Below are 13,438 nucleotides of genomic sequence, written 5' to 3'. Positions count from 1 at the left end.
ATCTCCATTCGGTCCCGTAACGACCTGCGCAGGCTTCGAGTGAGGCACCAGTGGAAGATTTTGAGGACTACCTTCCCTTGTCTCTGGTCTTTGCGGCTGTTGAAATGAGCTCCGGGACGGGGAATCTTTTGAGGGGATGATCTTCTGGACCGGACGTGGTCTACGTGTTTTCGCTGGAGACGACCCTGGGCTTGCACTTGGTAAGATATAGGGCCCGTTTGGCGAAAGATTACACCAGGAACCCATTGGGCACCACCAGCAAAATTCCGCACGAATACTGGGTCACCGGGTGCAAACTGCCGAATCGGACGATGCCGAGACAATCCCTGTCCCTGCCGTTCTTGTGTGCGGCGTACTTTTGCGCCAATGTCCGGGAAGACCATACTAAGGCAGGTGCGAAGTCTTCGGCCCATTAGGAGTTCTGCGGGAGCTACCCCAGTCACTGCATGGGGGTTAGACCTGTACGTAAACAAAAAGCGAGCCAGTCTCGTGTCCATTGATCCGGAAGACTGCTTCTTGAGGCCTCTTTTGAATGTTTGCACTGCACGCTCTGCCAACCCATTTGAAGCCGGGTGGTAAGGGGCAGTGCGGATATGGCGGATGCCGTTCATCTTTGTAAACCTAGCAAACTCCTCACTCGTGAATGGCGTGCCATTATCCGTGACCAGCACCTCGGGGAGGCCATGCGTACTAAATGATAAACGCATCTTTTCAATTGTTGCGCAGGACGTTGTCCCCTGCATCTTATGCACCTCCAGCCACTTGGACTGGGCGTCAATTAGTAGAAGGAACATGGATCCCTGAAAAGGGCCTGCGAAATCTGCATGTAAGCGTGCCTGGCCATTCCCAGTGATGTAGGGGCGCGGCCGGCGGAAGCTTCTGATGCTCCTGGCAAATGGAGCAGTTTTGGGCCACCTTCTCAATGTCGGTGTCGAGGCCTGGCCACCAGACATAACTCCGGGCCAACATGTTCATCTTGGTCACGCCCGGGTGCCCATTGTGCAAGTCTGATAATATAATCTCCTGGCCTTTTTCCAGGACAATCACACACGTCCCCCACACGAGGATGCCGTCTTCCACGCTGAACTCTGACAGCTTGGAGGAAAATGCCCGCAACTCGCCTGGGAGCTGTCTATGCTGCCCACCATACAGGACTATGTGCCGAACCTTTGACATGACTGGCTCCGTCTGGGTCCACTCACGGATCTGTGATGCCGTGACAGGCAAGGTGTCCATAAAATTTAGGGTTGCAACCACCTCACCGGTCGTGGGGGTCGACATGGGGCCGGTCGATAAAGGCAATCGGCTCAGTGCGTCGGCATTTGCTATCTGCGTACCTGGTTTGTGCTCCAGAGAATACTCATATGCAGCAAGCAACAAAGCCCAGCGCTGGATCCGTGCAGAAGCAATGGGCGGTATTGGCTTATCCTCTCTGAAGAGTCCCAGCAGGGGCTTATGATCAGTCACGATAGTGAAATGGCGGCCGTACACATACTGGTGGAAGCGTTTCACCGCGAAAACCACTGCCAGGCCCTCCTTCTCGATCAGCGCGTACTTTTTCTCCGCTGCAGTCAATGTGCGGGAGGCGAAAGCTATCGGTCGCTCGGCCCCATTCTCCATCTTGTGGGACAGGACGGCCCCAATACCATACGGGGATGCATCACGTGACGAGTAAAGGCTTTCCCGGATCATAGTGGGTTAGTAACCCAGACGACGACAATTGTTGCTTTACCCGCCAGAAAGCGGTTTCTTGCGGCTGACCCCAAACCCAGGTGTGATATTTCTTTAGCAGCAGGTGCAAGGGGGCCAGCGTAGTTGCCAGATTGGGGAGGAACTTCCCGTAATAGTTTACGAGACCGAGAAAAGAACGAAGATGCGAAGTGTCAGTCGGGGTGGGGGCATGTTGAATTGCACGCACCTTCTCTGCGACGGGGTGCAGACCCTCGCGGTCCACCCGATAACCTAGGTAGACTACTTCTTTTGCCTGAAATACGCACTTTGTGTGACGTAAACGGACTCCAGCCTCCGAAAGGCGTCTTAAGGACAGCCTCCAGATTTTCCAAATGCTCTTGCTCCGACGTCCCTGTAATCAACACGTCATCTAGGTAGACAGCCACACGTGGTAAACCTCTCAAAATGCCCTCCATAACACGTTGAAAAATTGCGCAGGTAGAGGATACTCCAAAGGGCAACCGTGTATATTCATACAGGCCCCGGTGTGTGTTAATTGTTACATATGGTCGGGAGGCAGGGTCCAGCTCCAACTGCAGGTAGGCGTGACTCATATCTAATTTTGTGAATGAGAGTCCACCTGCAAGTTTCGCGTAGAGATCCTCTATGCGAGGCATTGGGTATCGGTCGAGTCGGGAAACTGTATTCACTGTAAGTTTATAGTCGCCACACAAGCGAACTGTGGCATCTGGCTTCATTACTGGTACAATTGGTGCTGCCCAGTCAGCAAAACGGATGGGCCTGATAATACCCAAACTCTCCAAACGAGTGAGCTCCCCTTCTACCTTCTCGAGCAAAGCGTAAGGCACTGGGCGCGCCCGGAAATAGCGCGGCGTGGCTCCTGGTTCAACTTGGATATGGGCTACGGCCCCTTTTATTTTCCCCAAACCAGGCTGGAATACCTCTGGGTATCGTCCTAGCACCTCAGTCAACCCTCCAGAAACTGTTTGGAGGATGTGCTGCCATTGCAACCGCAAATGGCGCAACCAGTCCCGACCCAACAGGCTGGGCCCATGGCCACGCACTACGATAAGTGGGAAACTCCCCTCCTGGCGTCCATAGACAACAGGGGTCATTGTAGTTCCAGCAACGTCCAGTGGTTCCCCCGTGTAGGTGGCCAACCTGGCCTGTGAGTCAGTTAATGTAAGGGTCTGTATACCCTGCTTGATGCGGTCGAATGTCCTCTGGGCGATCACGGAGACCGCTGCGCCAGTATCCAACTCCATCTCCAGCGGGTGGCCATTGACCCGTACTGTCACCTTAATGGGGGCCACACGGGGAGCTGCCACACAATGCAGCTGCAGGCAGTCGTCCTCCATCTCCACGTCCTCAGGAGTGGTCGCCACAGGTTCATCCACATGGAAGGTACGGCCTCTGGGCTGGTCCCAGTTACGGCCCCTGGGCTGGTCCCAGTTTCGGTCGGAACGACGGCGCCTCTGGCGTCCCCAGGACCGCCGTCCGCGACGGGGTCGGCGCCTACAAGTCTGACACGGACATGGCTCCTCATCCATTGGCTTTGGAGAAGGCTCCCTTCGGGGAGGAATGTCCGATGGCCACTGGCGTCGGTCCGGTCGTTGCCTCGCCCTAGGTACCGCAGGAGTGCGGGGGGGTGTTTTTGGGCGGAAAGGGTTGCGCCCCAAGGCATGCACTTCCATTCCCTGTAGCTCCTGTACTCCTCGTTCTGCGCTCTCTCGGGACAAGACTATTTGTATTGCCTGTTGAAAAGTCAATGTTGGCTCCGCTAACAACTTTCTCTGGGTTGCTGCATTGTTAATACCGCAAACCAAACGGTCGCGTAACATTTCAGACAAGGTCTCACCGTAGTCACAGTATTAAACCGGTAACGCTGGACTATCGTGGACGGGGTTGGGTTAAAGTGTTGCCCCACTATATTCACGAGTTCGTCAAACGTTTTGGTGTCCGGCGCAGCTGGGTATGTAAGGCTCCTAATCACCCCAAACGTATGCGGCCTGCAGGCGGTGAGCAATATGACCACCTGGCGCTCGTTTTCAGTGATATTGTTTGCCCGGAAATAGTAACGCATCTGTTGTGTGTACTGGTTCCAGCTTTGCAGCGCAGCATCAAAAATATCCAAACGTCCGTACAGAGGCATGGTATAATAGAAAACAACTTCCAACCTGTATCCAACAAAAATCCAGGGAGGTGGCTTCAGCAGTGTAGACAGCTATTCACTTTTACCTTCGTCGCCAGTTTTGTAAGGGCCACGAAGAATCCAGCACGAGTTTTAAGGATACAAAGTAATAACGTTTATTTACTATAATAATATATACACAACAGTAGCAGTAACTTCCCTTGCTACCTTCTCCTTCCTGCTGGTTCCTGAACTGGCCAGCTTATTTATACTAGGAGTTTCTCCGCCCCCCTCATTGGGGAAGTTCATACTCCCATAGGATTGTGGGATAGTCATTAGTCCCCAGCCAATCGTAAGTAGGCAGGTTATAACACCATCTCTGCATTCTACTTGCTACAAGTGACAGATCCCGTGTGTGGCCAAAAAATGCTTGTTAATGGGCGATGGTCTGGCAGCAAGTTAAACGTTCTCCCATATAGGAACTGAAGGAATTTCTTTACTCCAAAGATGATCTCTAAAGCTTCCTTTTAAATCTGGGCATAGTTCCTTTCAGCTTCTCTCAATGTTCGAGACCCAAAAGCAACGGGTCTTTCTTCACTCAGCAGCGTGATGTGGGCGAGCACGGCCCCTACACTGTAAGGGGACACATCACAAGCTAACTGTAGGGGTAGAGTAAAATCAACATGCGTAAGAGCTTCAGATTTAAGTGACGCTGTTTTGGATTGCATGAAAGCATTATTGCATTGATCTGACCTCTTCCACTCCTTGTTCTGGCACAAGAGGTTATGTAACAGTTTCAGAATGGTTGCCAAGTTTGGAACAAATCTTCCACCGTTGTTCAACAATCGCAGGAAGGAATGTAACTGGTGAACAATATGAGGTACAGGCACCTCTGTGATAACCTTAACCTTTGAATGAGATTTGTGAAGACCCATGGAATCAATCACGTCCCAAATACTCATTGGAGGATTGGAAGAACTCACACTTGTCCTTACGGACTCCCAGACCATAGTCCCCCAATCTCTGGAGAGTGGCATTCAAATTTTGATCAGACAGGTGGTTGATGAGACGGTGGGGAAGCATTTTAGTGATAGCGACCACAACATGGTACAATTTCAGTTTGTTATGGACAAAGAAATAGACAAATTGCAAAGGTCTTGGATTGGGGGAGAGCCGACTTTAGTAAAATAAGGCAGGATCTGGCCAAGATAGATTGGAACAAGTTACTGGTGGGGAGATCTACTGAAGAGCAGTGGGAGACGTTCAATGTGGAGGGTACAAGCCCAACATGTTCCCTCTCAGGCAATAGGAAGGAGTAACAAACCCAAGAAACCAGGGATAACTGGAGATATTCAGGATACAATGAGAAGGAAGAAAGAGACTTTTAATAAGTGCAAGGGAAGGAAATCAGCGGAGGCATTAATGGAGTACAGAAAGTGTAGGATGGAGCTTAAGAAAGCAATTCGGAGAGCAAAGTGGGGATATGAGGAATCTATCTGGTAAAAGTAGGGAAAATCCCAAGATATTCTAAGAGTATATCAGTGGGAAGAGGATAACTTGAGAAAAGGTAGAGCCCATTAGGGACCATGGGGGGAATCTGTGGGTGGATCTAGAGGACATCGGTAGAGTGTTAAATGAATATTTCACATCGATCTTCACCCAAGAGAATGAGGAGGCAGATTTGGAGCTCGGGAGAGAGACTGTGAGGTTACACACACGCGTATCTGTGTGTTCATACGTTTTAGGGTCTGGCTTCTCAGGCTGCACTAAACTATGGAGGAGATTAAACATTTTCCCCCCATCACGCTCAGGAAAGTGGGCAGCAGAACATCTTCAGCTATTTTGTTTGCCTGCGTAAAATAGTCAAAATGCTCCGTATAGGAGCTCCATTGCTCCACATTTTCATCATAGTTGAACAACTCCCGCCATTTTCTCTACGAATGGAGGTTTTCTGTATGCACACTTTGAAACGCGTTCCCAGCAGCTACCTCGAGTGTTCTTTCACACACGGCAAGAACCCGAGTTTCAGCCTCTTTTTTAACATACCCAGCTCTATAACTGCAGCAGAGTATGGTTACTCACGTCCACCTCGCCCGTTCGGTCTGGAGCACATGCAAAAGCCTTCTTCTCTAAATTTTCTTTTCCCAGCTTTTCTTTGACAAATTCCTCTTCCCAGGCAGCTGGCAATCATCATTTGAAGCCCTCGTCGCCAGTTTTTATTTTGTATAGTAAGAGTCTTCCAACATCAGGTTAAAGTCCAACAGGTTTGTTTCGATGTCACTAGCTTTCAGAGCGCTGCTCCTTCCTCAGGTGAATGAAGAGGTATGTTCCAGAAACATATATATAGACAGATTCAAAGATGCCAGACAATGCTTGGAATGCGAGCATTAGCAGGTGATTAAATCTTTACAGATCCAGAGATGGGGTAACCCCAGGTTAAAGAGGTGTGAATTGTGTCAAGCCAGGACAGTTGGTAGGATTTTGCAGGCCAGATGGTGGGGGATGAATGTAATGCGACATGAATCCCAGGTCCCGGTTGAGGCCGCACTCGTGTGCGGAACTCGGCGATTCTGCGTTGTCGCTCCTCCTGAAGGCCGCCTTGGAGAACGCTTACCCGGAGATCAGAGGCTGAATGCCCTTGACTGCTGAAGTGTTCCCCGACTGGAAGGGAACATTCCTGCCTGGTGAGTGTCGCACGATGTCCGTTCATTCGTTGTCGCAGCGTCTGCATGGTCTCGCCAATGTACCACGCTTCGGGACATCCTTTCCTGCAGCGTATGAGGTAGACAACGTTGGCCGAGTCGCACGAGTATGTACCGCGTACCTGGTGGGTGGTGTTCTCGCGTGTAATGGTGGTATCCATGTCGATGATCGGGCACGTCTTGTAGAGATTGCCATGGCAGGGTTGTGTGGTGTCGTGGTCACTGTTCTGAAGGCTGGGTAGTTTGCTGCAAACAATGGTTTGTTTGAGGTTGCGCGGTTGTTTGAAGGCAAGTATTGGGGGTGTGGGGATGACCTTGGCAAGATGTTCATCTTCATCGATGACACGTTGAAGGCTGTGAAGATGTCGTAGTTTCTCCACTCCGGGAAAGTACTGGACGACGAAGGGTATTCTGTCGGTTGTGTCCCATGTTTGTCTTCTGAGGAGGTCGGTGCGGTTTTTTCCTGTGGCGCGTTGGAACTGTTGATCGATGAGTCGAGCGCCATATCCCGTTCGTACGAGGGCATCTTTCAATGTCTGTAGATGTCTGTTATGCTCCTCCTCGTCTGAGCAGATCCTGTGTATACGGAGCGCTTGTCCATAGGGGATGGCTTCTTTAATGTGTTTAGGGTGGAAGCTGGAGAAGTGGAGCATCGTGAGGTTATCCGTGGGTTTGCGGTAAAGCGAAGTGCTGAGGTGACCGTCCTTGATGGAGACGAGTGTGTCCAAGTATGCAACTGATTTTGGGGAGTAGTCCATGGTGAGTCTAATGGTTGGATGGAACTTATTAATGTCATCGTGTAGTTGTTTCAGTGATTCTTCGCCGTGGGTCCAAAGGAAAAAAATGTCATCGATATATCTGGTGTATAACGTCGGTTGAAGGTCCTGTGCGGTGAGTAGGTCCTGTTCAAACTTGTGCATGAAGATGTTGGCGTATTGGGGTGCGAATTTGGTCCCCATGGCTGTTCCATGCGTCTGGATGAAGAACTTGTTGTCGAAGGTGAAGACGTTGTGATCCAGAATGAAGCGGATGAGTTGCAGAATTGCGTCTGGAGATTGGCAGTTGTCGGTGTTGAGCACTGAGGCTGTTGCAGCAATGCCGTCTGTTGCTAACTTGGCCTTAGTTTAATTGCTCTGTTTTATTACCTTTGCTCTTGAGTCGCCAGGTATCTTTATGATACCGCCACGTGGTTCAAGTCCGAGTAATGATCAATAATCCAATACACCGCTTAGTAAGATTTAAATCAAAGCACATTTATTATACACAGTAATCACTACTCATGCATAAATTCTACGTCTAAGCTACTTCTACGACTAACAGGCCTATACTTAACTTGGAACTGGCCCACCAGGTCAGGGAAATGAATGGCCTTTCGTTCGGGTTCTGAGCCTGCGGGATTCGAAGTTGGTATAGGTTGGTAGCTAGGAGCGCCTATCTCGTAGCGAGCGTTGAAGTAAGACTTACTGTTTTAAGCGGCTGTTGAAGAGCTGAAGAGCAGAGTGCTGGTGGAGGGCAGTTGAAGAGAAGAGAGCGACTTGAACTTGGGCTCAATTCTTATAGTTCCCAGGGGCTTCCCGCCTTTCGGGGCGGACCCTGTACCTGGTCCCAAGTGATTGGACTTTGTCCCAATCACTTGGTTCGATTTTCTCCAATGCTGGAGCGGTTCCCTGATCGATGGGCGGTCTTGAGGTGGTCGTTCACCTCCCTTTGTGTCGCCTTCTGCTGGCGCCCAAGAGTCTGGTTTGGCTTTGTGTGTCTAAATGTTGCTCATTGTTCCCGGGGATTGCTCATTAGTATGCAGATGGCTGGTGTTTTGTTATGCTGATGGTTACTGGTATCGATCTTGTCTGGCCTTCCCAGAGGTGAATACACAGTCAACCTGCAGCTGCTCGTTTTTGTCCTGTTGGCTGATTTTCCCATTAGCCTTTGCCGTTCGCCATTTTGAATCGGGAGTTAGCCATTTTAAGTGGCTACACGTCGTCATGGGGGATGCTGATATAGAGTGCTGAGACGTCCATTGTGACGAGGAATGTTCCTGGTTCAACTGGTCCATGGGTGCTTTTGTATATCAGAGAGTGACACTCGGGAGCACCGAGGGTTAAAAACAACGAGCTTTATTTACAGGTGTGTGTTCACTTAGGTGGCTGCTTCATCTCAGCCTCTTTCCCCGCGCGAGTGACTGCTGACATCATTTCTGGTGAATACAGCAATACATAACAGAGCAGAGCTTTGTGAAGCTCAGAGGAATAAATATAAATACATAACAAGACCCCGTCTGCAACCTCAACCTTCAGCGATTTGACACCTTCCCGATCTTCCTGTGGTCGCTCATCCCCTGTGACCCACACAGATCCTGACTACACTACCTTCTATAGTTCACACAGTGCCAGTTATCTGAGCTGGAGTCAGATTTAATAACGGGGTTTCTACATCAGTGGGGTGGTGTCACTCTCACCCTTCCTCCTGGGGCTGCTGTAACTGCTCAGATGTCTCCTTGTTCAGCAACAGATGGAAGAATGTCCATGACCAGAAGATCCTGCTAGTCTATAATTACCTGTGGATTATGGGATTGACTCACTCACCTGCCTCGATTCAGCTTTCCCGTAACAAAGCCATTTGACAAAGTGTTCACAGTTTGCTGCTGTTACGTTATACTTCTGTCTGTTTCCAACTTGCGCTTCGGCATTTTGTAGTATCTGGCGAACAGGTAACCTGTTCCTGATCTGATCAGCCGTGTTGTTGACATGGTATTTACTGGATCCAGCTACTGCAGAGAGACGCTCTTTTTTAACCACAGCAAATATTGTAGAACTGGACATTACATTGCTCGATGTTTCACCAGATCCTCCATCTAGAAAATGTATTAAAGCAGCAGTTTATTGAGACTGTTTTGATATATTAATGGAACAGTTTATTGAGTTTAAAAACATTCTGCAACAACTCATCAGGTCTGGCAGCATCTGTGGGGAGAGAAAACCAAGCGAACACACACAGAAAATAGAAGCAGGAGGAAGCCATTCAGCCCTTCGAGCCTGCTCTGCCAGAATCGAACGTTTCAAGTCCGTTTGACTTCGCCAGAGATAAAGATAGAGAAATGTGTTGGATTATTTACTGTACAAGAGAGGGTGGAGCAGAGTAGAATATCAGTGATTGGTGGAAGAGGTTGAAACAAAGATGTGTGGTCACGAGACAGATGAAGCATTCATGCCAGAGGAAGGTGCTAGGAGTTGCCAAAATGTAAGATATCAGAATGTGTTGACGGGAGCATAAAGGTCAGTGCCCAGTGAAAGCAAAACTGAGGAACACGTGACAAATGGCCCCAGTAAAGTGGAGGCGATTTGCATTGCGGCAAAAATTGTTTGGGATGTTAAAGAAAATGTCAAGATGGAGGAGAAAGTTCCTAGTCTAAAGTTGTTGAGCCCAGGGGCTGTAAGGTGCCTAATTGGAAGATGAGGTGCTGCTCCTCCAGTTTGCGTTGGCTTCACTGGAGCATTGCAGCAGGCCGAGGAGAGACACGCGGACAATGGGAGCAGCGAATCCAGTGTACCAAATGGAGGGAGGTGCAAACAAAGTATTGCTTCACCTCAAAGGAGTGTTTGGGGCCTTGAACAGTGAGGAGTACGGGTGTAAAGAAGTGTTGCTCTTTCTAGCTTTAGTCTATTTGCTCTCTTTAGGTCACCTTTGCTCATGAGTCGCCAGGTATCTTTATGATACCGCCACGTGGTTCAAGTTCAGGTTATGATTAATAATACAGCACACCGCTTAGTAAGGATTAAAACAACGGTCATTTATTATATACAACAAGCAATATTAATACCCTAATACTACTTTCTATATAACAAACCAATCACTACTGGCCAATACTTAACTTAGGAAGAGCCCACCAGGTCAGGGAAACGAATGGCTTGTCCAATCAAATCTGGCCTGCGGGATTCAAAAGGGCTGCTACAGGTCGGTGGCTAGGTGTCTCTACCGGATAGCGATCGTTGAATTCAAACTTACTGCTGCCGGTGGCTGGTCTTCCGAAGGTCTCGAGCAGGCGAAGATGAGAGAGAGAGAGATCTGAACTTGGACCTTTACTTTTATAGGGCCCAGGGGCTTCCCGCCTCCCGGGGCGGGCCTTGACCCTGAGTCCCAAGTGATTGGATTCTGTCCCCAGTCTCTGGGGTCGATGTGTCCAATGGTGAGGCGATTCCCCGATCGGGGGGGGTGGTCGCTCACCTGTCTTTGTTTCGGCCACTGCAGGCGCCGTCAGGTCTGGCCCGATATTCAATTGCTAATATGTTGCAATTCCAGGGGATAGCCGATTTAACTGGATGTCTGAGTTGATTAGGTGTAAACAGTCCTGAATGAAACTGCAGATACCTGTGTTGAAGGGCTGTTGATAGCCCTGAGTATCGATCTGGGCTACGTTCCCAGAGGTGAATATGCAAACCTGTCTGCAGCTGCCTTCGTGTGTCTTCTTGGCTGCTTTTCCCAGCAGTCTTTCGGGTTAGCCATTTTAAACTGGGTTTTGGCCAGATTAATCGGAACGCAGCCATTTTACATGGCTACAGAAGAAGGTGTTGCACCTTCTGAGATTGCATCGAAAGTGCTGTGGGAAGGGGCTGGGGTGTTGGGGGTGATGTAGAAGTGGACCAAGGTGCAACGAAGGGAGCGGTTTCTGCAGAATGCTGACGAGGGGGTGAGGGGAAGATGTGTTTGGTGGTGGCACCATGCTGGAGTTGGCAGAAATGACGGAGGATGATCCTTTGAATGTGGAGTTTGTTGGAGTAGAAAGTGAGGAAAAGGGGGACCCTATCATGGGACCCTATCATCTGTCAACCACTGTGGTGTGGGGGGTATCTCAATTTAAAAATAGGGAGACATGTTAGAAGCTCCATTTTCAAAGGTGGCATCATCAGAACAGGTGCGACGGAGGCAGAGGAACTGGGAGAAAGGGACAGAGTCCTTACAGGAAGCAGGATGTGAGGAGCTGTAATTGAGGGAGTGTGATGAACGGTTACTGCCTTATCATCATGTAAGGTGATGTCCCCTTTAAGACCAGGCTTGGAACCCTGGGGGCTCCGCCCATCTGGGAGCCATACATAAAGGCCTGCCTCATGGTCTGTATAGCAGTCAGCTCTCGTCCAAATCTGTAGCATAGTTATTAGCCTAATAAAGCCTTCTTTACAGTTTAATCCCAAAGCATCATTATTGAGGGTACCTCAATTTATTAGGCTAAACTAGATTCAGGATGGACGCAGGCCTAAAACCAGAGAAGCTCAATCTAGAAGCACGAACGCCGGAGGCATAGGAAATTTTTAAATACTGGCTGCGGTGCTTCGAGGCCTACCTGGACTCCGCAGAGACTCCCATCCTGGGGCCACGCAAACTGCGTCTACTCCACGCCCGGGTGAGTCACAGAATCTCCGCCACGCTCGAAAAGGCGACGATTTATGAGGAAGCGATTGAGTTGCTCCGCAAGTGGTTTGTCAAACCCGTCAATGAGGTGCACGCCCGGCATCTGCTCTCTACCTGCCGGCAGCGCTCGGGGGAATCGCTCGACGAGTTTGTTGAGAAACTCACCGCGCTGGCCAGGGACTGTGACCATCAGGATGTGACAGGGTAAGTCCATATGAACCTGCACATCAGAGATTCTTTCGTGTCCGGCATCCGCTCAACCTACATCCGGCAGCAACTGCTCGAAAACGGGGCAAAAGACCTCCAGGAGACGCTAACGCTCGCCTCCTCGCTGGAGGTGGTCCGACATAACTTGGGTTCGTACCCCGCGGACTCTGCCAGCCCCCCCCTGGACTTCCTCAGACTCGCCCGTATTACAGGCCTGCGCCACGCGGCGACCCGCTCACCATGGGGGCACACCTTGCTACTTCTGCGGGCAGGGTCAGCACCCACGCCCACGCTGCCCAGCCCGCTCCGCGATCTGCAGCGACTGCGTGAAGAAAGGGCACTTTGCGAGGGTCTGCCTGGCCAGACCCAGGGGCCAGAAAAACAAAGAACAGCCGGCCCGAAAATCAGGCTCTCAGGCCCGTAGGCCTCGCAATGCTGCTGCGCACCGACCCAACACGTCCTCTTCTGACGCGTCATCAGCCTCGTGCGAATCATGGGAGCGGCCATCTGGTCGGCGGCCATCTTCTCGACCCGACACGTGCGACCAACGGCAGCGGCCATTTTACGACTCCAACTACCCGCGACTGGGTGTGATCACCCTCGATCAAACTCGGCCGAAACACCTGCAGAACTCCATGATGCAGGTCCAGGTCAACGGGCACGACACTGCATGCCTCTTCGACTCCCGGAGCACGGAGAGCTTTATCCACCCTGAAACGGTAAGGCGCTGCTCCCTACGCACCCATCCCACATCCCAAACCATAGCCCTCGCATCTGGGTCCCACTCGGTACAAATCACTGGGTACTGTATTGCGGATCTCTCGATCCAGGGTGCCAAATACACCCGTTTCAAATTTTATATCCTCCCTCACCTCTGTGCCCCCCTGCTGCTCGGACTGGATTTCCAGTGCAGCCACCGAGCCTGACACTGAAGTTCGGCGGACCCTTGCCCCCCCTCACGGTGTGCTGCCTTGCGACACTGAAAGTCGCACCCCCCTCGCTATTCGCTAACCTCACTCCCGACTGTAAGCCCGTCGCCACCAGGAGCCGGCGCTACAGTGCCCAAGATATGGCTTTTATCAAGTCAGAGGTCCAGCGTTTACTGGGAGAGGGGGTCATCGAGGATAGCAACAGCCCTTGGAGAGCGCAAGTGGTGGTAGTCCGGTCCGGGGACAAGAAACGGATGGTCGTGGATTATAGCCAGACCATAAACCGATTCACGCAGCTTGATGTGTACCCCCTTCCTCGCATCGCGGAAATGGTAAATCGGATCGCCCAATACCGAGTCTTTTCCACGGTCGAC

At 50.7% G+C, this 13,438-nt stretch overlaps 1 protein-coding gene across 3 annotated transcripts in view; it reads right to left on the bottom strand.

Annotated features, from left to right (window-relative positions):
• LOC140399849 (phospholipase A and acyltransferase 3-like) overlaps positions 1–13,438 on the bottom strand; it is a 57,780-nt gene that overhangs the window by 3,216 nt on the left and 41,126 nt on the right. For all 3 annotated transcript variants that reach the window (XM_072489312.1, XM_072489311.1, XM_072489313.1), the window contains one exon: positions 9,108–9,376. In XM_072489312.1, coding sequence (XP_072345413.1) covers positions 9,108–9,376 — 269 coding nt within the window. The remainder of the gene's footprint in view (positions 1–9,107; positions 9,377–13,438) is intronic.

The sequence above is a fragment of the Scyliorhinus torazame genome, chromosome 24 (assembly GCF_047496885.1).
Source record: "Scyliorhinus torazame isolate Kashiwa2021f chromosome 24, sScyTor2.1, whole genome shotgun sequence".
NCBI lineage: Eukaryota > Metazoa > Chordata > Chondrichthyes > Carcharhiniformes > Scyliorhinidae > Scyliorhinus > Scyliorhinus torazame.
This window is presented reverse-complemented; position numbering and strand designations above follow the sequence as displayed.